This window comes from Phyllostomus discolor, chromosome 5, assembly GCF_004126475.2.
Source record: "Phyllostomus discolor isolate MPI-MPIP mPhyDis1 chromosome 5, mPhyDis1.pri.v3, whole genome shotgun sequence".
Lineage (NCBI taxonomy): Eukaryota > Metazoa > Chordata > Mammalia > Chiroptera > Phyllostomidae > Phyllostomus > Phyllostomus discolor.
Genome location: NC_040907.2, coordinates 38,936,319 through 38,959,244, shown reverse-complemented (window position 1 = coordinate 38,959,244; position 22,926 = coordinate 38,936,319). Strand labels below are relative to the sequence as shown.

General features: G+C 53.5%; 1 protein-coding gene across 1 annotated transcript; it reads right to left on the bottom strand.

Moving 5' to 3' along the window:
- Nucleotides 1–10,059, bottom strand: BSND (barttin CLCNK type accessory subunit beta). The gene is made up of 4 exons (XM_028512641.2): nucleotides 9,607–10,059; nucleotides 4,357–4,451; nucleotides 3,236–3,505; nucleotides 1–2,180 (listed from the first exon to the last, which is right to left on the bottom strand). The coding sequence occupies exons 1-4, from the start codon at nucleotides 9,781–9,783 to the stop codon at nucleotides 1,766–1,768; spliced, it is 957 nt and encodes a 318-aa protein (XP_028368442.1). The 5' UTR covers nucleotides 9,784–10,059; the 3' UTR covers nucleotides 1–1,765.
- Between the last annotated feature and the right edge of the window lie 12,867 nt (nucleotides 10,060–22,926).

Sequence of the window (22,926 nt, the reverse complement as noted above, 5' to 3'; positions counted from 1 at the left end):
TTTCAATGTTGACAACGTTTTTATTTCAACCATTCGTGCTGGTGCGGCTTCTGATTCAGGTCGCCTCCCCCCACCGTAGTGAACAGAGCACAGAAACACACTACACCTCACCCAGTCCGCGGACTCGGGTCACGGGTGGGAATGTCTTCTGCGGCCAGGGCACAGTGGGTGTGCCGGATAACGCGTTTTGCCGGGAAAGATGAGGGAGTGTTGGGGGCGGGGCTGTGCCCTTCTGACCCAGCACGGAGGGCTTCCCTGTCCCACTGCCGGGTCTCCCAGCCCTGACCCAGGGGCGCAGTCCAAGAGAAGGTCTCCATCCCAGGCGGCCCAGAGGGCTCCTTGTGTGGACCTGGTTTGAGGTAGTGCCACTGCCCCTTCCTCTGAAGCAGCTGCCGCAATCCCGGAGCTGGGGTGCGGAGGGGCGGGGCAGGGAGCAGCAAACTAAAAGCGTTACGCTGGGTGATGCTACACCACAGTGATGTCTTCGGGGCTGCTGAGCAGGCGGAGGTGTTGGCTGCAGACGGCTGTCCCCAGACGTCTCTCTGCTGCCTCTGGGGCACCAATTCTTTATTGTAATGTCTGTTTCCACCCTGGCTCCTGCTCTGCACTCTGCCCCTCACTTATGAAACACCACATGCACTGGACTGTGAGTCCTCTGAAGGCAAGAGCTGTTCATCACTTCATGCCTCTTCCCCCTCAAAGGTTCTGGCTTAGTGTCTGGCACATAGTACGTGCTCAGGAAATGCCACCTGAGTCAAATTAATCCAGGAGGTGTCATTTCACCCGCAGTCCTAGGCCAATGCGGATGTATTCTGCAGGGAGGGGGCTGTTCTGGGGGCTCTTCCCCTGGCTTTGTGACTCCTATGCAGGCCATTTGGAAGTTTGAATGCCAGAGCGTACAGAGGATGGGAGTCTGAGAGTCAGGGAAGTGGAGGAGGGGCTTATCTGCAAAAGTGTCCTGGGTTCTGGTCAGCTCCATACACCCTCGATGACCACTGACTCTGGACACCAGAGATGCCAACGTGAGGGTGTCAAGGGTGCCGGCCTTGAAGTCATGCTCCTGTAATGAGCGCACAAGCCCCAAAGGTGGCGCCAAGGAGCCAGGACTAACTTGTTCCGGGAGGCTGTGACCTCTGGAAAGGCTTTCAAGAGGAGGGATATCTGCGCTGGGGTCTGGCAGAGCAGCTCAAGTTTGCTAGGCAGACCGCACGGGAGGGCTGGGGCAGCACGGCGAGTGTGAAGGGCAGAGGGTGCGGCAGGGGGCCGACAGGGGGAGTCCGTTGGGAGGTCAGCAGAGGTCAGTCCTGGAAGGGTTTGGATCCCTGAGCAGTAGAAGCCCCAGGAGGGCGTGGACAGGGCCGTGCAGTTAGCTGTGGGTGAAGACAAATCACACCTGGTACCGGGCTCAGCAGGAACGGGGACCCTGAGGGGCCTTCCCAGAAGGTCAGAGAACCGGCGTAGCAGCAGGAAGGGCTCCTGTTCCGAGGCCAGCTTTGGGGGGAGGCAGAGAAGGTTCTTGAGGGCCCCAGCTGTTGCAAATCCCCTCAGTGAAGCACATTTTTACCTTTAAAGCTTTAACCCCCAGGGTAACAATTAGAACAGCAAAGGTCCGTTGAAAGTAATCATCCCTTCCCCACGGGTCTCTTTACAGCTCTCCAGGTGCCCCAGGATTCACCATCTCACCCAAACTTCCATACAACCCCATTTTGCAGATAGTGAAATGGAGGCCCTGTGAAATCATACAGGGCTAGTGGCTGATGCTGGGCTAACGCCCAGGGGCAGCTCCATCCAAGCCCTGAGCATCCAGCTCGAAGCCCAGTTCTTTGTCTGGGAGGGGGTCCTCGGGGCTATCTGGCAGCCCGTAGTACAAGTCTTCTTCCTCCTGCTCCAGCTCCTCTACACCCGTGTCTGAAGCCTCATCCTCCTCTTTTGTCCTCGGGGACCGCTGCCAGTAGTTTGGTAGGGCTGTGTCCTGCCCCTGCCTCTCTGGATGTGTGTCCTCTGACGCCGGGGCATCGATCAGATCAAAGTCCTGGAAGCGGTCCAGGTGGCATCTGTAGGCCCAGGGCTCCTCCCCCTCAGGTGGAGACAGGTTGGGGCTGCTGTCCTCACTGGAGCCCAAATCCAGGTCATCTTGGAAGGAAGCCAAGGGTGCACAGCCCTGGGGACCCCCTGGGTGGCTGCACGGACAAACCAGAGAGAGCAAGGTTAGCTCTCAGTCAGATTGCCTGGGCCCAAATCTCACCCACCAGGCAAAAGGCCAGCGGAGGCGAGTGCACATGTCCAGGCCTCAGCTTCCTCCCCTGTCAGGTGGGGAAGTAACGGTACTCACCCCTCTGGTGTCTCTGAGGTTTCCAGCAGACCAGGGCCAGAGGCTCTGTGCCTGCCAATCCCATTTATTCTAAACAACACCTTTAAGCAGAATAATCCTTCCCATTTTTCAAATGAGGACATATCAGCAGCCAGCGGCAGTGTGCAGAGCACTTCGCACAATGCCTGGCACATATTAGATGCTCAAGAAACAAGCCATTATGATGTTATTGTCCAAACTAGTCACTCCTCCACTTCTCCAATAACTCAGGGCCCTCCTGAGGCCCTCTCCTTAGGGCCTCGGTCCCCATCACATTATGTGTCAGTTTCTATTCCCTCCCCTACATCCCCCATTGGACTGGGAGCTCCCGCAGGGTAGAGGCCACCAAGGCCTTGCAGGGAGTTGGTGCCAGTAACACTGGTAGGACGAGTGAGTAAATGGGTGAGTAAGGAACCCAGTTCATAAACATCCAGGGATGGGGTGGGGTGGGGAGTGACTTGCCCGAGGTTGCAGAGCACGTTAGTTGGCAGAGCCTGGATTGGAACTCAGGTCCTCTGACTCCCTCCCCCCACTACACATGACAAGAATTCAGACAGTACAGCACAGAGCTCCTGTGGGGTGCCTGACACTGAAATATACTGTCCCAATCTTCACAGCACCCCTCGGAGGAAGGAGTGATTCTTCCCATGTGGGGAAAACTGAGGCTCAGGAGGGTAAGAAACTGGCTAAGGTTACACAGCAGAATTGCTGGGATTTGAACCTAGGCCCATCTAAGTCCAGGCTCATGCATTTGCTACACCTGCTACCTCTCAGGTTATCCCCACTCCCACTGCCGTCTCTACTCCCAAAAGCACCCACCCACCCCTCAGTGGCCCGCACCCCAGAAGCGGGCATTGCTCCCGCTCCTGCGCTCTGCACACTCACCTGGGGCCGCTCTGAGTTGGGTTTCTTTCTCCCCCGACCTCATCCGAGCCCCTGTGGATGACCACAGGAGCCTCCATCCAGGCCTGAGCCTCACGAGGGCTGCCTTCCCCTCTGTCACTAGCTTCCAGCTGCTGCTGTCCCAGCTCAGGGGTCAGCAGGGGGCGGGGATCTTCACTGTAGCCCATGACCTTCATCTGGATGTGGCTGAAGTCAGGCAAGCTCTGGTCATAGGCAGCTTCCTCCCACAGCCTTACATAGGGGGGCTGGGGGCTGGGTGGGGACCCAGCAGACAGCAGGAGAGAGAACAGACAGGTGGGCGAGGAGTCATTCAGCAGACAGCAGTGCTGTCCCCTGGCCCAGTGCTCTGCCGTGTCCTGGAGAGCCACAGCTGGGCACCTGCTTACAAGGGGGGCAGGGCAGGTCTGGTCTGTCAGTGACTCCCTGGGAAGCCTGGGGCTTTCGCTCACACTTCTTGAGCCTCAGTTTCCACATCTGCATAACGGGATGGCATTCCCCTCTACCCCTTCACGTGGTTTCTATGAGGACTGAAGGAGGTAAGCGGTGCAAAATGTCTGATCTGCGGAACCTGTGCACCAGGTCCTGTTCTTAGTACTTTGCTCATATTATTATCTCACTGAATCTTCCCTGAACCCCCCAGGAGGAAGGTGTCGTTTTTACAGAGGGGGCAAAGAGAGGTGCGTCACTTTCCCGAAGCCACACAGCCAGACAGTGGCAGAGGCTCAGGGCTGCACCTCGGCCGTCACCAGGCCTCTCGCCGTCTGCGGCACCAACAGTAGTCGCAGCCCTCGGGATTCAGTGTCAGACCTGATGCTGATTTCCGGTCTGCCGCTAGTTCACTGTACGGTGGGACAGAGTCTCGGTTTCCTCCTCGGTACAATGGGAATAATAATGCTTACCTCCCAGAACTGAGAGTTCAAAACAATCCATGATTTCTAATGGTGTATTCTTAGTTAAGTGGGAAAGCCAAGCAGGAGCCTGGAGCAAGGGGAGGAGCCCCTGCCCCACCCCCCACACTCTCCCATGTAAGAGGAGGGGGGCTCACCGTCCCTGCCCTTCACCCCCCCCCCCCCCCCCCCAGGCACAGAAGGCCCAGCGCCTACCTCTTCGTCTCGGCAGTGAGTCCGTTCTCCAGCAAGCCTGTCGTCTTTGAGGACAGGATGCCTTGGAATTCAGAGTCAGCAGGGATGAAGGCGATCTGTAGGGCAAGGGGGAGATGGTTTCTCTGCCTCTGCCAGCACACGCCCTTGGCCACTGCCCTCCCCTCCCCAGCCCTGGCCCTAGGGCATGGGCCTAACCTCACCATGTGCCCTGGGAGAGAGGCCCAACCAGGGAGCACCTCCCCTTTATGACAGGTTGGCTGGGGCCAGCATTAGTGGGGGAGTGGATCCCTGGGCTCCTGCTCCCAGGTGGCTGCCGTTCACCCAACATTCACTGAGCACCTGCTGTGTGCCAGGCACTCTTCTAGGCCCTAGGGGGCAGCAGGGAGTGAATGAGACAAGCATCCCCACTCTGGAGCTGCTCACGTCTTGTCCTACAGCAGGATCCTCATCCAGTGCCCAGAATGTGCCTGGCGCCTCATCCGTATCTGATGAATGAGTGCAAAGCAGGCCGGCCACTGTGTTGTGTTTCTTGGCACAGAGGCTGCGGTGGGGGATGGATGACTGGGTTGCCCCCACCAGTCCCTGTCCCTGAACTTTCGGGGATCGAGAGGTCTCTGTGAGTGCAGCCCCACGCTGTGGGCGTGGGGTGGTGGAGGGGAGGTGGGATCATAAAGAGGGATGTGGAATGAGGCAGAAGGAGCCTGCCTTTGGGGTCTGGGAGACTGCGTGAGAACCCTTCCTTGGGCAGGTCCCCTCCCCTCCCAGAGCCTCTCTGTCCCTCTCTGTAAAATGGGGCCAGCCTCGGAGAGACATTTGCTGCATTGCTCACAGCAGACGGGAGGTGAAAGAGACCCAGGTGTCCCTGCATGGATGAATGGATAAACAATGTGGCCATCCAGGCAATGGGACGCTGCCCAGCCTTAAAACGGAATGAAGTTCTGACACAGGCTACCACGTGGACAGAACTCGGAGAAACAAGCCAGCGCAAACAGACAAATTCAGTGGGATTCCTCTAACACGAGGTATCTAGAGCAGTTAAGGTCATAGAGACAGAAAGCAGACCGGTGGTTGCTCAGACTGGAAGGAGGGGATGAGGAGTTACTCTTTAATGGGTAGAGAGTTCCAGTTTTGCAAGGTACGAGGAGTTCTGGAGATCTGTAGCACAGCAGTGTAAATGAAATAATGCTTAAAAATGGTTAACACGGTCAATTTTATGGTGTGTATTTTACCACAATTTAAAAAAGTAAGACTGGCAATGCCTGTGTCCTTGGGTTGCTGTGAAGATTCCATGAGGGATTAACAAATAAGGAATCTCCCAGCACAATGCCCAGCACACAGTAGCTGCTCAGTGAATAACAGTTTGATGCAACTGAAGATGAAGTTACCTTCCGAGTCCTACTTGCCTCAGCTGAAAGTTTTTTTCAACAAGTGTTTGATGAGACCCTTCTGTGCTGTGCCAGGTTCACAAGTAGCATCACGCTTTCCCTCCCCACAGCGTGCAGTGAGAAAGAGACACTTGTCTGCATCGGAACGGATCCATCCCACCAGGGAGACGGGAATGATGGGTGGAGGGGTCCTTGGAAATCCATGGAGGGGTAAGCTTCCCTCAAATGCCTGGACATAACACAGGGGCCTGGGTATCTTCCACACCCACTAAGGATGGCTTGCACTCGCCAGCTGACTCTGCACTTCATAGACACTGCCCCTTTCAATGCCTCAGTGTCACAGGACCAAGTCACCATCTTTCTCCTCATCACCATCATCACCATCACCACCACCATCATCATCATCACCATTATCATCACTACCTCCATTAACATCATCATCATATCATCACCACCACCATCATCACCAGCATCACCACCACCAATATCACCTCCATCAACATCGTCATCGCCATGGTGAAAAGCCTGGAGGAGAAGGTAAAACTGGAGCACCTTCAAACACAAGTCCTTTTAAGAGAGGGGAGCAGAGCTGAAGCTGGCGGTGGGGGGGAGATCAGACCAAGAAGAGCCGAAAACATTAGACTACAGAGTTCAGGCTTTATCCAAAAGCCCTGGGAGTCCTGGAGGAATTCTCCGCTGGGGAGAGCCCACGGATGTGTGTTTAGGCAGAGCATTCAGCAGTCCCCAAAAGGAGGGAGTAGAGGAAAGGAGGCGGCCTGTGGAGAGGACAGATCCACCAACCACCAATCAGGGGCCCGGCCCTGGGCTCCAGCCAAACAGGCGGGAGTGAGGAGGGGGGACCTGTGGGCAGGGGCAGAAGGTGGGCAGGGAGAGGCACCGCTTTCCCTGCCAACTCTGCCCTCCCTGCAGCCCCCCTACCCCATCTCAGCTACCAGGGGCAGCACCCCTCGCTGCCCCATCCAGTACACTTTCCCCGACTTCTCCTCCTCTCCACAGCCTGAGGCCCAGCTGACCGCCGCATCTGACCAAGGCCACCTCAGAACTTCAGTGAGATAAGCTAGGTGGACGAGCTGGTGCCGTGTCCCGCCACCGAGGGTGCTATGCACCTGACGAACCTGGCTTGTTTTCTCAATGCCCAGCACACAGTAGCTGGGCTACAGTCAGGGCTTCCGTTCTGGCTTTGTCCAGGAGACCATCACCTCTCACTGGGACCCAAGGAGGAGCTTGCCCAGCGGAATGCCCCTGGGCCTTGCTCCTCCCCACGTCGGCCTGATGATTGTCTGGAATTGCAACGCTGATCGTGTCCCTCTCTTGTCCCATCAGCTAAAGGGGAAGATCCAGGTTCCTTGGCGTGGCACCGCGGGCCCTGCAGAACTGAGCCCTGCTCTCTCTCCTCCGTACTCCTCCCCCACCCCCACACCCTGCTGCTCTGTCTGCATGAGTCTTCGGTCATGCTGTTCCCCCACCTGGAACATCTTTCCCATCTTCTCTGCCTGGTGAGCTTCTGCTGAGCCCATGGAGCCCAGCTCCCCTCCTCTGTGAAGCCTACCCCCGCCCCACCAGGCACAAAATTGTCTTTCCTGCGAGGCCCCAGCCCCTCAGAGACAGGGACAGCTTACTTCATGTTGGTACTGGCTTCCTCTAACCCCCATGTCTTAATTGGCTGATTCCAGTCCCTCATATTTATATTTCTTTTAATCTAGGAGATCCCCATTTACCAGACACTCAGAGACAAGGGAGAATCCTGACAGGGGGGGATGGGCACCAGAGTTTGCTGAGCATTCTGATGCAGACAGGGCCTCCCCCTCGAATGCCCCCCACCAAAAAAACAGGCTTCCCTTGTTTCCAACACATGTCCCCCCCCTCCCCTCCGTGTGTGCATGTAACACCCACAGGGGCCCACACCTGCCCTCGCCCAGACACGGTCCTGAGAATAATGCACAGAACAGCTCTGTGCCAGGTGTGATGTGGGTCCCCCACACACTTGACCCCACTGGTTCCTCCCACTGGGCTCGGGAGTGGGGGAGACTCCGTCCAACAAGGTCACAGAGGTGGGGCAGGGGGAGGAGGGATCTGAATCTGGGCCTGTTGGGCACTAAAACGCGTTTCCGCCCCCCCCCCCCCCCCACTCCACCGCTGCCTCCACAGCACAGGGACACGTGGATCCATCAACAGTTACTCATTAATACACAGCCATATTCCCTCTCCCCCTCTCCCTCACCCCCACTGCCACCCGGGCACTGCCCACCACCCCAGAGCCACGTCTAGTGAACAAGGATGGGCAGGAAGGACACTACCCTCTGGACCCCTGCTGTCCCCAGTGTCCAGCCTCATCACTGGGAGAAGGGGGTGGATGGAGGCGGTGACGTGGCTGGCTCGGCCCCAGGTACCTCTTCTCTAGGTGACCTGAGCCCGGGGCCTCGCACAGACAGAGGCGAGTTGACTGTAAACTGCCGGGTAAACGACTGCAAACCAGCCAGGACCGCCCCAGCAGCAAACATGCTGCCAGTCTGGGGCTGGCCCAGGGAGGGGGCAGGGCTGGGGAGAGCCAGGCCCAGGCCCCCAGGAGCCTCCTCACTCCTGCCTCCTCCCCGGAACACCGCCCCCCACCCCCAGCACAGTGGTGCAGGTGAAAGGTGAGGAGGGGACTGCGGGTGGTGAGAGGCTGCCCAGGGCCCTGGGTGTCAGGGCCAGTGGTGCCTTGGACGCACCACTTCCCTGCCCCTGCTTCCTGACTCACACATCGTACAAATGAGGAAGCTGAGGCTCAGAGAGGGAAGGGATGGGACCGCGTCTTCCAAGTTAGAATACATGCTTCTCTTTGTGTCTCCCTGGGTCTGTCTGACCAGCTGTGTGACCTCGGAAAAGCCACACAACCTCTCTGAGCACTAAAGGCTTACAACTCATGACGTGTCCATTCCACAGGGTTGCTGGGAGGATCAGTCACCGTAAGGGTGACAGCTGTTCACCTAAATATAACACTCTACAGTTTATAAAACATTCCTTTGTCCCATCTCTTCTCTGTTTGTAATAACTATGTGAGCTGGATGAAATAGAGGTTTGGGGCCCCACTTTGCAGATGTAGGAAACTGAGACTCAGAACTACAAAGCTCTGCTTGGGACAGCGCTGGAACTGGAGCTCAGGACTCCCAAACCAATGCTCCCCCATCACTAAGTCACTCACAAGGCTAGGAGTGCATGGAAGCTCTGAAGGAGAGAGGGCTGCCCAAGCCCAACCCAAACCATCCGGTTACACCTGGCCCACCCAGAACTCTCGGCAGCTCTGGGACAAGGCACAGCCCTCTGAGGTGAACTATCATCTGAGATATGGACACACACCTGAGCTCCGATGCCTGACCCTTAGGGGCTGTGGGACCTCGCCTTTCTGAGCCTGGAGCTCCTCCACTATTTAGTGGAACTACAGGGGTAGGTGCAAGCAGTCTGGAGGAGGCCTGAGCTGCACCGGGAATGCAGGAGTGACTGGCAGGTGGCCAGCGCTTCCTTTACCTTCGTTTCAAGCACATGGATGATTGTGTGTTGGGTTTTACTGTGTCTCCTCATAAGCCTAGTTCAGGGCTCCTGATGCAAGGGGCTTCTGATCGATCTTTATGATAAGGGACAGACGGAGGGATGGACAAATGGAGGGATGGACAGATGGATGGATGGGTAGATGGATAGGTGGGTGGATGGATGGACCATCAGAAGAGTGGAGAGGAGACAAGGGAGTGCAAAGGGGGAGGATGAAAAGATGACCAGAGGAGGGGGCATTATGCCTAGAACAGAGGCCCAGCCCCCTGCCCTCCTGGCCCTGGCCCCCAGCTGACCCTTCCTCATCACCGCCTACCTTGGGGTAGCACTGGCACATGCTCCAGATGACGCCCCCGATCACCATGACGCCGCCCATGGCGTAGAAGGTGCCGTAAACCTGGGGCCGGTCGTGGCTCATGAGGAACGTGCCAAGGGCCAGCAGGAAGAGCCCCAGCACGATGAAGCCGATGCGGAAGGTCTTCTCCTCCGCCATGGCTACTCTGCCAGGCTGCGGTCCGTGCACTACCCGCGGAGGGGCGCCCGCGCACCAGTGTGGACACCACACCCCTCACACCCGGAGGGAGGACGCTCGGGGATCACTACAAACCCAGACTCACACTTGAATAAGGGACAGGTCCAGCCGCAGCTCCTGGGCGCACAGGCTCACCAGGCTGCAGGAGCTACGCTTCAATGGCCCCTGCCCCCACCACCCACCTTCATTCCCTCTCACCTTCCCTCTGGGCCCAGCTGGAGTGCGTGTGTGACTCTGAGTGAGGGAGTAGCCAGGAGGGAGAAGGGGTGGTTCCGGCAGCTGGGCCCCAGCCAAGGTTTTGACATCACCTCATTTGCCTGTGTGGGGCTGAGCTGGGTGGACAGGAGGCCCCACACCAGCCGGTCATTGGAAGCCCGGGCCATGCCGCAACCAAAACACATCAGAATGCCCCTGGAAGATTCCAGGGTCCCGCAGGCTGGCATTTTAGAATCCTGAGGCATTCTAGGCTCTTCAAGGTCATGTGCCCAATCTGAGGTTCAGGAGTCATAGCTCCTATTTACCGGACGGTGGCTGCATGCATGTCACTCTCCTAAACATGCTATAGATGGTACTCATTTGGGGGGAATCCTGTGAGGCAAGCACCACTATCTCACTTCATGAGGACACCAATATACAGACAAGTCACTCACCCAAGGTCACACAGCTAGAAATGGCAGAGCAGCTGGGACTGGAACCCAGAGGTCATGCCCCTAGCCACCATGCGATACTCCCTAACTGTAGGAGGAGGGTTAAAATTTCAGACTCTGGGGGCCAGGCACACAGCCTGGAGTTGGGTAATGGGGTCCTCTACCGTGGGCAGCGTGGCCTTGATCAAGCTACTTCCCTGTGCCTCAGTTTCCCTCCTCTGTAAAATGGGGATAATTACAGCACCTCCCGGGACAGAGCTGTCTGCTGGCCTGGCCTCTCTGGGCTCCTCTGTGAGCTGCTCTGGGAAAGGCTCAGGTATCTTAGTGCCCCTGTAGGGTGTGAATGACTGATGGCAACTTCCTTGCCTTCTAATCTAGGAAGATGGCTTAATTTCAAGAAGGACATTGTAGTGGTGGAATCCAGTTCTGGGGATCGGCTGATGGGAAAAATCAGGTCCCCTTATAGGATTATAGGAAAATGAGCACCATCAGTGTCTCTAAAAGAAAATGTTAACTTGTCCTTAGTATTTGGTTGCTAAATACTAATTAGTAACTTGTCATTAAGAAATTTAGTAACCTGTCATCAGGGTTTGGTTGCTAATGCGGGATATGGCCCCTGCTCGGCATCTGGAATTAGTAGGTTGGGGACTTTCCTGTTTGTTGTCCCCCTCCTCTCCAAGCGCTGTGCTTCGGGGCACCACGCCTGGGCTCACACCGTGCCCTGCGGTTTTGCCCACACACACTTCTCCCAGCAGTGGTTTCCCCTCCACCAGCCCCGAGATCCGGGGGTGCTTGCACCCCTCCACCAGGCCTCCGTTTGCAGGGGAGGGTCCCTGACAGAGAGCTCGGGAGAAAGCCCCCCAGTGAAAGGTTGCTGAGGACTTCAGAGGAAGGCTGAGAGTTAGCAGGTCAAGTCTAGGTCTGATTACCCGGAGCTGTTGGCCCCACTCTTAGCTTTAATTTTGTCACCAGAGAACTGAGGGTGGTATCAGGGCCACCTCCCTGGTATTATGCAGGTAAGTGACCTAATGGAGGAGAAAACGCATTGTAATCTGTGTTTATCAGTAGGGCGGGGCCCACCACAGAAACCCTATTGTCATCATCTTACAGAGAGAACCAGAGAAGGGAAGCAGCGAGCACCCCTCCCAGAAAACAAGACGGAGGTCCAGAGAGCTCTCTGCCTGCCCTGTCTGGCAACAGATCTCCAAGGCTGCAGTCCAGCAGGAGTCTTGTGCGCCCCCTTGTGGCCATATAGTCTGCACTTGTCAAGGTACTTTCATCCCCTTTGGGTCAGGCCCCATCCCTCCACCCAGAGAGGGGTGCGGTGGAGGGGTTATCAAGTCCATTTCACAGCTGAGGAAACCGATGCCGGGGAGGGGAAGGGACTGGCGGAGATCCTCCCAAACTGAGTCAGTGACTGAGTGGGGACCAGAACCCACACAGCATCAGCCCCAGTATAGATGGATCTGGTCCTTAACCATTCCTTCTCTCCCCACCTTTCCTGTCCTCTCCACGACTCAGTCTCCTTTCTCCTTTCTTTCTCCTCTTAAAAAAAAAATAATAAAGATGTGAGTAAAAAGCCCTGGGACAAGTAGGTACTCAATAAAATGGGTCTATTCTAATCTCCTGCCCAGAGTCGCGGTGAGAGATTAACAGCAGTGCTGGGTTACGTACCCACGGTTCCCATCCACCTCCCACAGGCCTCTGACTTCTCCCTCCCTAGCAAAGGGCGTTAGAGAGGGCGGAGCAGTTGAGGAGTCTGTCGCTTTCCAGCAGAGGGCGCGCTAACCACTGTTTTCTTCCTGTCCTCGGGATTTCGGATCCTCACAATCCCCTCAGATGCAGGGAGGGGAAAGATCACCCCCATCAGACAGATGCCAATACTGAGGTTCACCGAGGCAAGGGGAGCACTCAGGGTCTCAGAACCTATAGAAAGAGCCAGGATTCAAACCAGGTCCCCTCAGTCTCCTGTTGAGCAGCTATGTGCAGGACATTCCAAGGCATGAGACATTCCCATAAACACAGGTTTTCAGAGTGATGACACTTAGTCCCGCCTTCTGGGGCAAAATAGAGTAAAGGCTCTGAGACCAGTGTGAGGTTCAGCGTAAGTGCAAAGCAGAGAGACGGATAGACTGGGGGATTGGGGTGAGTAATGGAGAGGTTCACAGGAGGAAGTCTTGAGGAGCCCGCTGGAGTTCTTCTGTCAGGGCAATAAAAGCAGTTTAGACCAAGAGACCAGCATGTGCAAAAGTCAGGGGCAAGGAAGCTCTGGCACGTGGCCACAGATAAAACTGTAAATGCAATGCACACTCTTGTCCCTACACTGCAAACTCCTCTCCCCTCTCCTTCCCCCTAGACCTACCGCTCCCAGGTCAACTCCGGCCTTCCAGTGTTGTCCAGGCCAGTACCTAGATAGCCTGGCCAGCATCCTCACCTCCTCTCTCACACCTACATCCTGTCAGCTCTACCTCCAAGGTAGGAGAACCCCATCACTTCTCACCCCCTGCTCATCTGAGCCTCCATCATTTCTGTCCCCCAAAGTGCTCTCCGCTTTTACCCTTGTTCCCTGAAGTCTCTTTCCAATCCAAATGCCAGGTCAGACCTTGCCACTCCTGCTCAGGGCCCTGGAATGACTTCAGAGTGAAAGCCAAAGACCTCGGAATGCCTGTAAGACCTTAGAATTTGCCCATGTTGCCCACCCCACCCTCCTCTCTGAGCTCCTCTTCTGCCATGCCTCCCCTCCTCCACTCCAGCCACCCTGGCTCTGTGCTCTTTTTGGAACACACAGGCACCCCAGGGCCTTTGCACTTGCTGTTCCCACTTCCTGGAATGCTCTTCCTCCAGATCTCTGCGTGGCTCCCTCCCTTACCTTCTTCAAGTCTTTGTCCAAATGTTAGTTTTACCGAGAGGTCTTCTCTGGTGTGATAGCACCACCTCCGCCAGGTGCTCCCTATCCTTCCCAGACTTACTTTGCTCCAGAGTATTTGTTGCCATCTCTCATGCTAGATACATTGTTTATTTATCTTGTCTTTTGTCTGTGTCCCCTCAACTCGAGCTCAGGTGCCCACAGCGGGGACTTTTTGTTCACCGTGGTATCCTCAGGGGCCAGAGCAGGGCACGCTCTGGATTTGGATGGGGAATGGAGGGATGGCTGTACGTTCCAGAGGAGAGGGTGCCAGAGAGGAAGCGTGGGCTGGCTCCTCCTGGGGTGGGAAGCGTGGGCTGGCTCAGCTATCCAACATCTTCCTCAGAAGTCCGCAGAGAACTTCTAACAGGGATTTGCAGGGGAACAACACAGATCCAATTTTAGTTTTACCAAGACCCTCTGGTTCTGAGATCAGGTTGGAAGAAGCAAGAAGAGATGGTGGGAGTGAGGAGCAGTTGCCATGCTCTAGCCGAAACTTGGGGGAGGGGGGAGACTAAAGTGAACAATTATTAGAAGTAATTAATTGCTGGGGGAGGACAGAGGGTGGCATGGAAATTTACAGTTGGGAAACTTCCGACTGGTTTGAGGTGGAGAGCTGCAGGGGTCAGGGTCACCAGCCAACCCAGAGGATGCGCTCAGGGGAAGTGCGACACGGGCCTGAGCCCCGAGGACCCGACATCCCGGGCCTGGTGGCAGGCACCAGGTGTGGGCTCTGAGTGGTGGGTGCAGAAACCAACAGCCGGGCCCAGGAGGAGAGAGACCAGGAAGCAACCTAGTACCCACTGGGGGCTCCGGAGTGGCAGACCGGCCTCACATGGCTCCTCCGCCCCCATGCCCTGCCAGTGAGTGCAACGGCCCCCAGCCCACAGTGAGGCCACTGCAGCTCAAAAGGGCCAGGTGGCTTGCCTGACAGGAGACTGGCTCCATGACCCTGGTTCAGCCTCCAAGGTGTTGGTGACCTTGAGCAGATCACTGCCCCTACTGGGGCCTTTCACAGAGTAGTTGCAATAGAAAGAAAAGCAGAAAAGCTTTCCGCAGGCTTCCAGCCCTCCCCATCGTCTACATTCCAGCTCCCGCCAGGCCAAGGGGGTGCCTCCTTGTCCACCTGCAACTCATTAGCTCACCTGCCTGGGGAGATTCCTCACTTTGGGGCAGGAGGGAGGCTGGGCTCTGCTTCCCACACTGGAATCCTATTAATGCTTCAGGAATTTCAGAGAGCCCGATGAATCCCCACCCCTGTCCTCGGGATACATATGGAAAACTGGGGTGTATGTGTACAAAAGACAAAGGGAGAGAAAGAGACCAGCTTAGGGTCACACAGCAAGGTCAGGGCCAAGGCAAGATTCAAACTTACAAGCAAATCCTCTCCCTTGAGCACAAAATCAACCCCTCTGCCAAGTGTCTTTAAGGTCATATCTCCCATTAGCCCTCGGCAGCTTTCCTTTTCGATGTAAGAGGTAAGCGTCCCGTTTAAGCACCCGTCTCCCCTTCCCTCCCCTTGTCTATCTGCCAGAGACCACCCCTCCGCCCCTCCTGTAACTGTGTGCACTTAAGGCAGAGCGCTGCACTTGGGTGGGAGTCCGCCTTCCCCGGTGGCATGAAATACCAACAGTGTAAAATCTCCCAGGAAGCCCGGGGTTTATTTATCCTCACATTTCTCCTATCCTCCTTTTTTTGGGGGGCTCCTAGTTGAACTCAGTCAGCTCCCCAACCTTATCAGTCGGTAGAACACATGAAAATTATGGTGTTCTCTTTGAAATCTTCATGTATTCAATTCCTTTGTATGGCAATTCCACAGAGGAATTACACTTGAATTTTCCATTTATATTTATTGGCTACTTTTTTGTCATCTAAGAGACAAGCTAAAGTAGTTTATGAAAAAAAAACAGAATGTTTCTTAGAAAGTAAGAGGAAATTCCATTAAAATTTGGGAAACTAGGAGGGCTGTAACAATTCCATTTTTTTATTGTATTTTATTGATTACACTATTACAGATATTCTGATTTTTCCCTCTTTGTCCCCTCCACCCAGCACCCCCCGCTCCCTTAGGTAATGCCCCCACCATTGTCCATGTCCATAGGTCACGTGTATAAGTTCTCTGGCTACTGCTTTCCTGTACTGTACTTACATCCCCATGGCTATTCCTTAATTACCTATTTGTACTTCTTAATCCCCTCACCTCTTCACCCATTCCCCCACATGCCCCTCCCATCGGGCATCCGTCAAAATGCTCTCTGTATCCATGATTCTGTCTCTGTTCTTGTTTGCTTAGTTTGGTTTTTATATTCAGTTGTTGATAGATATGTATTTATTACTATTTTGTTGTTAATAGTTTTGATCTTCTTTTTCTTAAATCTCTTTAACATTTCATATAATAATGGTTTGGTGATGAACTCCTTTACTTTTGACTTGTCTGGGAAGTTTTGTCTTGGCCTTCGATTCTAAATGATAGCTTCGCTGGGGAGAGCAACCTTGGCTGTAGGTCCCTGCTTTTCATCACTTTCAATATTTCTTACAAATCCCTCTAGTCTGCAAAGTTTCTTTTGAGAAATCAGCTGACAGCCATATGGGAACTCCTCTGTAGGTAACTAACTTCTTTTCTCTTGTTGCTTGTAAGATTCTCTCTTTACTTTAACCTTTGGCATTTTAATTATGATGTGTCTTGGAGAGAGCCTCTTGCATTTGTTTTGTTTGGGAATCAAACAAAACAAATGCAAGTCCTCTCTGGACTTGCATGTCAATTCCCTTCACCAAATAGGGAAGTTTTCTTTCATTTCCTTATTCTTTCAAATAGATTTCCAATTTCTTGCTCTTTCTTTTCCTCTGGCACCTCTATGATGCGAATGTTGGACCTCTTGAGGTTCTCTCAGAGGCTGCCTATACTCTCCTCATTTTCTTAGGGCTCTCCTTCTTGTTCTGATTGGTTGTTTTTTGCTTTCTTATGTTTCAAATCATTGATTTGATTCTGTTTCATCCACTCTACTGTTGTTTCCCTGTAAATCATTCCTTATTTCAATTAGTGAATCCTTTGGTTCTAACTAGATCTTTTTTCTTAAAGATTTTATTTATTTATTTTAGATGGAAGGGAAGGGAGGTACAAATAGAGGGAGAGAAGTGTCAATATGTGGTTGCCTCTTACACACCCCATACTGGGGACCTGGCCTACAACCCAGGCATGTGCCCTGATTGGGAATCAAACTGGCAACCCTTTGGTTTGCAGGCCAGCACTCAGTCCACTAAACCAACAGCCAGGGCCCGACTAGATCTTTTTTATGCTGCTGAGATCCTCGCTAAGTTCCTTGAGCACCCTTATAAACAGTGTTTTGAACTCTGCATCCGATAGATTGCTTATCTCCATTTTGTTTAGCTATTTTCCTAGAGTTTAAATCTCTTCTTTCATTTGGGCCATGTTTTTCTGTCTCCTCATTTTGGCAGCTTCCTTGTGTTTGTTTCTATGTATTAGGTAGAATTGCTTTGGTTCCATATCTTGGTAGTGTGGTCTAATGTAGTAGGTGTCCTGTAGGGTCCAGTGGCAGAGCCTCCCCTAACACCCAAGCTGGGTACTCGAGGTGTGCCCTTAGTCTGGGTTGAGCACACCCTCCTCTTGTAGTTGAGCCTTGGTTGCTATTGGCAGGTCAATGGGAGGGATTTACCCAGGCCAATCAGCTGTTAGGACTGGCTGTGACCACTCACCACCACCCTCTACCCTCCACGGAGAATCAGGGGCAGGGTGGTGTTGCTCTGACATGGTCTGTCACTGCCCACTGGGTGCACAGGCCCTGGGGTTTCCCTGGTGGTGCAGGCCAGGGTCAGCCCCCTCCTGTGTTTTGCCCATGGTCACCCTGCCTGAGTTATAAAGCAATCTGAGATGGCTGCTACTTGTGCTGGGCTTAGAGATTCCCAGGTGAAGCCAAGCTGTGAATCTAGGCTGGCTGCTGCTACTGCTGGGCCTGGGGCTCACTGAGCCCAGCTGTTGGTTATTTGAGAGGACTTAGGACATTATAAAGCCTGAGCCAAGACCAGCCATTCACATGGAAAAGTAGCTTGGGTGGGCCTGTAAGGTGGGTGGGGATCTCCAGGGCAGGGCAAGCAGTACTGGCCAGGTTGTTGGAGTCTCAGATGTGGCACCAGCCTGCTGTCTCTGTGGGGAACATTCAGGAAAGGGAAAATGTCCTCAGCTCACCTTGATGCCAGAAATTTGTTTCTCCCTATATGCCACCGGGTGCCTTTCAAGTTACTACCCCAGTGCTAGAGCTCAGAGGGAGTGAGTCTGAGATGGTGTTTCCATATGTGGATTCTTTAAGAGGAACTGCTTAGGACTCCAGAAGTTCCTTCCACTGACTCAATTCCTGCTGGTTTTTGCAGCCAGGAGTTGTGGGGACTTATCTTCCTGGCAATGGAACCCTGAGCTGGGGGACCTGCTGTGGGGCTGGGACTCCTCACTCCAGAGATCCCCCCCAAATTTTTACCCACCACACGTGGATGTGGGACCAGCCCGTTCCACGTCTCCACCCCTCCTGCCAGTCTGGATGGCTGTGGTTTCTTTAATTTCGTAGTGGTCAGACTTCCATTGAACTCGATTTCTGACAGGTCTGAGTGGTGGTCTTCTATACTTCAGTTGTGCTTTTGCTGTGGTTGTGGGAGGAGGCAGCCATGTCTGCCCACACCACCATCTTGACCGGAAGTTCGCCATTCTGTTTTTGCTGCAGAACACTTCTTCCATTCACAGAGAGCGTCCAAAGGAGGGTCGTCAGAAGCACTGGCCTGATTAGAGAAAAGCACAAATTTGGGCCTTGGTTCTGTCGTTGTTTCAGTCTAAACAGGGCTGATGCTCCGTAGCTCACTGGCAGAATGGGAGCTTTTAGGAGCCAAGGCCTTTACTGGGGGGCGAGGGGTTCTGCTCTCCTGGAACCCTGGAAGAGCCGGTGCTTCCACATCTACTTGAAATCCTGAGAGGGAAGGGTAGTGGAGGAACCTTCTTCCAGGCTATAGATACCATCCTGGGTTCTTCCAGGATGTCCTGGTGTCAGCCCAGGAAATGAACATTTGGTAGGCAGTGCTTGTGAGAAGAGGTTCCTGCTGTATTCTAGCCCCAGTGTCCATCCAGGCCTCCTGTTTTCTCTTTAAACCTTGGCTTCATCAACGTCAGATTTCTTATCTCCAGGAAGTTCAAATGCCTCTTCCCCTTTACCTTGTTTGGGTCCTCATGCCACTCTACAGCTTCCTTTGTCATTAGTGACATCACCGGGAGACCAAGGTGGAGGTCCCTGAGCTTCCCTCAGCCCCCTGCTTTGTCCTGCCAGCCCTGAATGTCGCAAACCAGAGCGCAAAGCTGCCTGCAGCTCATCTGAAGCAGATGAATGTGTCCCTCTGTCCAAGGCCAGCAGCTCTGAAGACCTGATGGGGATCCTGAAGGACTTTCATCAGATGAAACGGAGCCTCGGCCCATAAGTATTTGACAAGGAGCTCTGGTGATCTAGTTACTATTTCAGTTGCCTGTGGCCAATGATCTAGCAAGTTCTCAGTAGTAGCCATGTGTTACTTCAGTCCCAAAGCTTGCTGCCTACTTGCTAATGCCAGGGGCCCAGGTTGAGGAAAGAGTAACACTTTGCATTTGCTTGGGGTGATCTCACCCAACCAGATGTTAGAGTAGGAGGAGATTTACAAGGTTCCTCCAGATAGGAGAAGCTCAGTAAACCCCAGTGACTCCCCTGCTGGATCCTTGGGGCTCCGCTCAGACCTGATTTCCTAGGTAGTTCTTGCCATACCTCATCTTCTACTACCTGCCACCCTGGTGGTGTGTTTTCTCAGGAATCACACTTCCAACTCTAACCCAGTCTTCCTGCCCCACATGGCAGTCAGGCTGACTAAGCAAACAGGGCCTGCGGAAGGGATTCCAAGGATGATTTAGAGTTAAAGACAATGACTCTCCAGCAGCAGTAGTTGGTGCAGGTCGATAGTTTCCAAGCAGGCACAGAGCGGTTAAGAGCGTGGCTCCTGCAGCACACAGCGTGGTTCAAGTCAGCCCGGATTCTACCACGGCCACTGAGCTGGATGACCCTCTGCAAGCTGCTTAATCTCTGTGTCTCATTCTCATGCGAGAAATGAGGGGATCCCACCGGGCAGTTAGGAGGGTTTGGAGAGTTAATTCATGTACAAGTCTTACACAGTTCCTGGCTCCCAGTGGTAGGATGGCATTCAGTGGCAGGAGCAGAGACGGTGAAACAGCATCACTCTTATCCTCTCATTTCAGGCCCCTGAATACTTTACAGTATGAACTGGAAGATGGCCCAGAGAGGTTTTGGAAATGCCAGCTTTTATAACCCCATCCTTATGTAGTTTGGTTTGGTCTTGTTTTCGTTTGCTTATTCTGGAATGCCTGAGAGGTAGGGAGAATAGGGTTGCATTTAACTCTATTGGCTGTGAAAGTCCGAGAAGAAACGGGGTCTGCCGACCTTCGTGCTGCAAGTTGGAAGCAGGTGTGCGACCTGCACCGAAGTCGTTAATCCCAGCCCACAGCTGCCTTCATTTCACTTTTACCCTTGGAAACTAAAAACTGCAGTGGTTAAAAGAAGAAAGAAATCCTGGCTTTAAAATTCATACTTTAACTTGTAATACTGGTACAGAAATTTCCCTTCTACCACACAGAACTGGAAAGCTGGGTGAGTTAAGACAAACAACTGATTTTAGACAGTGTGTAACAGACAATGCAGGATGCTGATTCTGAGGGTTTCTGAGAAGGAAAAGGGTTTCTGAGAAGAAAAACAGATGAGGTGAGCCCTGGGAGCATCCGCGTTGTCTGCGTGGGGGCATTTGTCAGAGTGCAGAGTGCAGAGCACCAGGCTTGCAGAGTGCCAGTGTCAGAGCCCACCACAGTCTCGATACATGGAGTAGATTCAAGACTGAAATTTGAGGAAGCGGTGGCGACCTGGGTTTAAAGCACAGAGAACATATCTGGAAATCTACATTGAGATCTCATCAGTCTGGTACCGAATACTCACCTACATATTGCCAGATGACACCCTGCAGGGCCAGGCAAATGCCAGGACTGCAAGCTAAATAATCCCTGGGGGGATACTTGTAGCCCAAGCAGAGGAACCTCCCTGAATACCAGGGACATTCAGTAGAGTTCTCAGAAGGACCACCCCCTAGTCTTAGAGCTGAACTAGTCCTGGAGCAAAAGCTGTCCCAAACCTATCTTTCTTTTTAAAGATTTTATTTATTTTTACAGAGAGGGACAGGGAGAGAAAAAGAAAGGGAGAGAAACATTGACATGAGAGAGAAACATTGATTGGTTGCCTCTCATACACACCCCAACCTGCGACCAGGCCTGTAACTCAGGCATTTGCCCTGACCAGGGACTGATCTGACAACCTTTTACTTTGTGGGGCAATGTCTAACCAACTGAGCCACACTGGCCAGGGCCCAAACCTGTCTTAACAAAGTTTAAAAGCAAGCATTTAAAGTGGCAAGCTGATAGTAAGTACCTACCTAAACAAATTTCAGTATTCTTTTTTTTAAGATTTTATTTATTTATTTTTAGAGAGGGAAGGGAGGGAGAGACGGGGGGAGAGAGAGAGAGAGAGAGAGAGAAACATCAATGTGTGGTTGCTGGGGGTCATGGCCTGCAATCCAGGAATGTACCCTGACTGGGAATCAAACCTGCAATACTTTGGTTCACAGCCCGCACTCAATCCACTGAGCTACACCAGCCAGGCTAAATTTCAGTATTCTTTAAAGACAACCAGGTCCAGACAGCTAAAAATGTAGCCCTGGAGATGCCAGCATGCAATAAGAAAAGGTACTAGATGTGTGAAGAAGGAGGGGAAGCTCTACAATTTGGGGGTGAAGGGAATCACACCCAGAAATCCAGAAATGTCAGGGATGATTTTAAATAGGGCAGGAGGGAGGCCAGGAGTGTGGGGGGCTGGGTGGGACTGTTTTAAACAGAGGGGTCAAGGGCAGCAGCAGGAGGAGGGATAGCGCGCAGGTGCGGGGAGGTGAGGAGTGGGCCCTAGGGAGGAGGGACAGAGGGAAAGTAAGTGCAAAGGCCCACATTGGGACTGACTGCAGTAGAGAGCCGGGGTGGAGGGGCAGGGGTGGGGGGCTGATGCCCTGGCCCCCATCCACCCCACTGTAAAAGATTTCGTTATTCAGACTGAGCTGGGAGCCACTCGGGGCTCTGAGCCCAGGAGGGACGTCATCTCCCTGGGTTTGATTGGGCCACACGTAGCTGAGAAGGGACTGCAGGGGGCACTGGAAGAAGCAGGGGGACTGGACGGGCAGCTACTGAGATTGTCCAGGTGTAAGTCGGGGGATCCCAGCCAGGAGCCCAGCCAGGCCTGAATGAAAATACAGGCTCTGCCTTTATTCCTTGTGATTTTACCTCACCGAGGCTCAGTTTCCACGCCTGTTAAATGGGAGCATCACCTGCAGCAGAGCAGGCTTGAGGACATAAAACCATGGCCGTGGGCCTGGCCCAGCGTACAGTAGGCCCTCAGAGAATGCCACCCTTACCCAGCTGACTGAGCCCCAGGACTTTGAACCCCTGCTTGCTGTGTGCTCCTGGAAAAGTTACTTAACCTCTCTGAGCTGGTTTTCACATCTGTGAATGGGTGGTGTAGAGATGTAGGGTCGCAGAACATAGCTGGACAGAAAGCAGACGTTGCTGCCATATCTGGAAAGGAAGGAGAGGGAGCCAGCTCCCTGTCACAGGAGACATGGGAGCAGAACTGGATTTGCACTTGGTGAACTTGCACTTGTTACCTCTGCTAACAAACTCCGACAATCAGTGCATACTTAATAGACGCCTGCCACTGGGCTCAGGAATCTGCATTTATTATGTGATGCTTCAGCACTGAGCCTGCACGGGCAATGTGAGCTTCCAGTGTCAGCTGCTTTCATCTCATTTCATCCTCACAGCTCAGCTCTCTGCGGTAGGGGCTGGTGCCACTGTGATTCCCAATTCCCAGTTTATAGATGAGGACACTGAGGCTGAAAGAGGTAAAATTACTTATCTTGGGTCAATCAGCTGGTGCTCGGTGTAACCCAGGCGCAAGTGGTCTGAATGCAGAGTGCATGTTTTCTGGTTATAAACTGAGTGTGTGACCTTGGCCAGTCCCTGCTCTGCCTCAGGACCCATGTTCTCATCTGCACAATAAAACCTCCCAGCTGACAGCCAGCTCTAACTGCCAGCCACATGGCTGCACCGTCTTGCATGCTCTGGCCCAGCCAGGCCCCTGAGGCTGCAGCCCCACAAACATCATATGGGGCAGAAGAACCACCCAGCCCTGGCTGGTGTGGCTCAGTGGATTGAATGCTGGCCTGCAAACCAAAGGATCACTGGTTCAATTCCCACTCAGGGCACAAGCCTGGGTTTGCAGGCCAGGTCTCCAGTAGGGGACACACAAGAGACAACCACATACTTACATTTCTCTCCCTCTCTCCGTCCCTTCCCCTCTATCTAAAAATAAACAAATCCTTTAAAAAAGAAGAAGAAGAACACCCAGCTGGACCTGGGCAACCCAGAAA

What these genes read in the sequence shown, in the direction of transcription:
- BSND (XM_028512641.2), bottom strand. Translation starts at nt 9,783, where the DNA reads ATGGCGGAGGAGAAGACCTTCCGCATCGGCTTCATCGTGCTGGGGCTC. An exon ending in TGTGCCAGTGCTACCCCAAG is followed by an intron (nt 4,452 to 9,606) that starts GTAGGCGGTGAT and finishes CTTGCCCTACAG; the next exon opens with ATCGCCTTCATCCCTGCTGA. An exon ending in CCAACTCAGAGCGGCCCCAG is followed by an intron (nt 2,181 to 3,235) that starts GTGAGTGTGCAG and finishes TTGTCCGTGCAG; the next exon opens with CCACCCAGGGGGTCCCCAGG.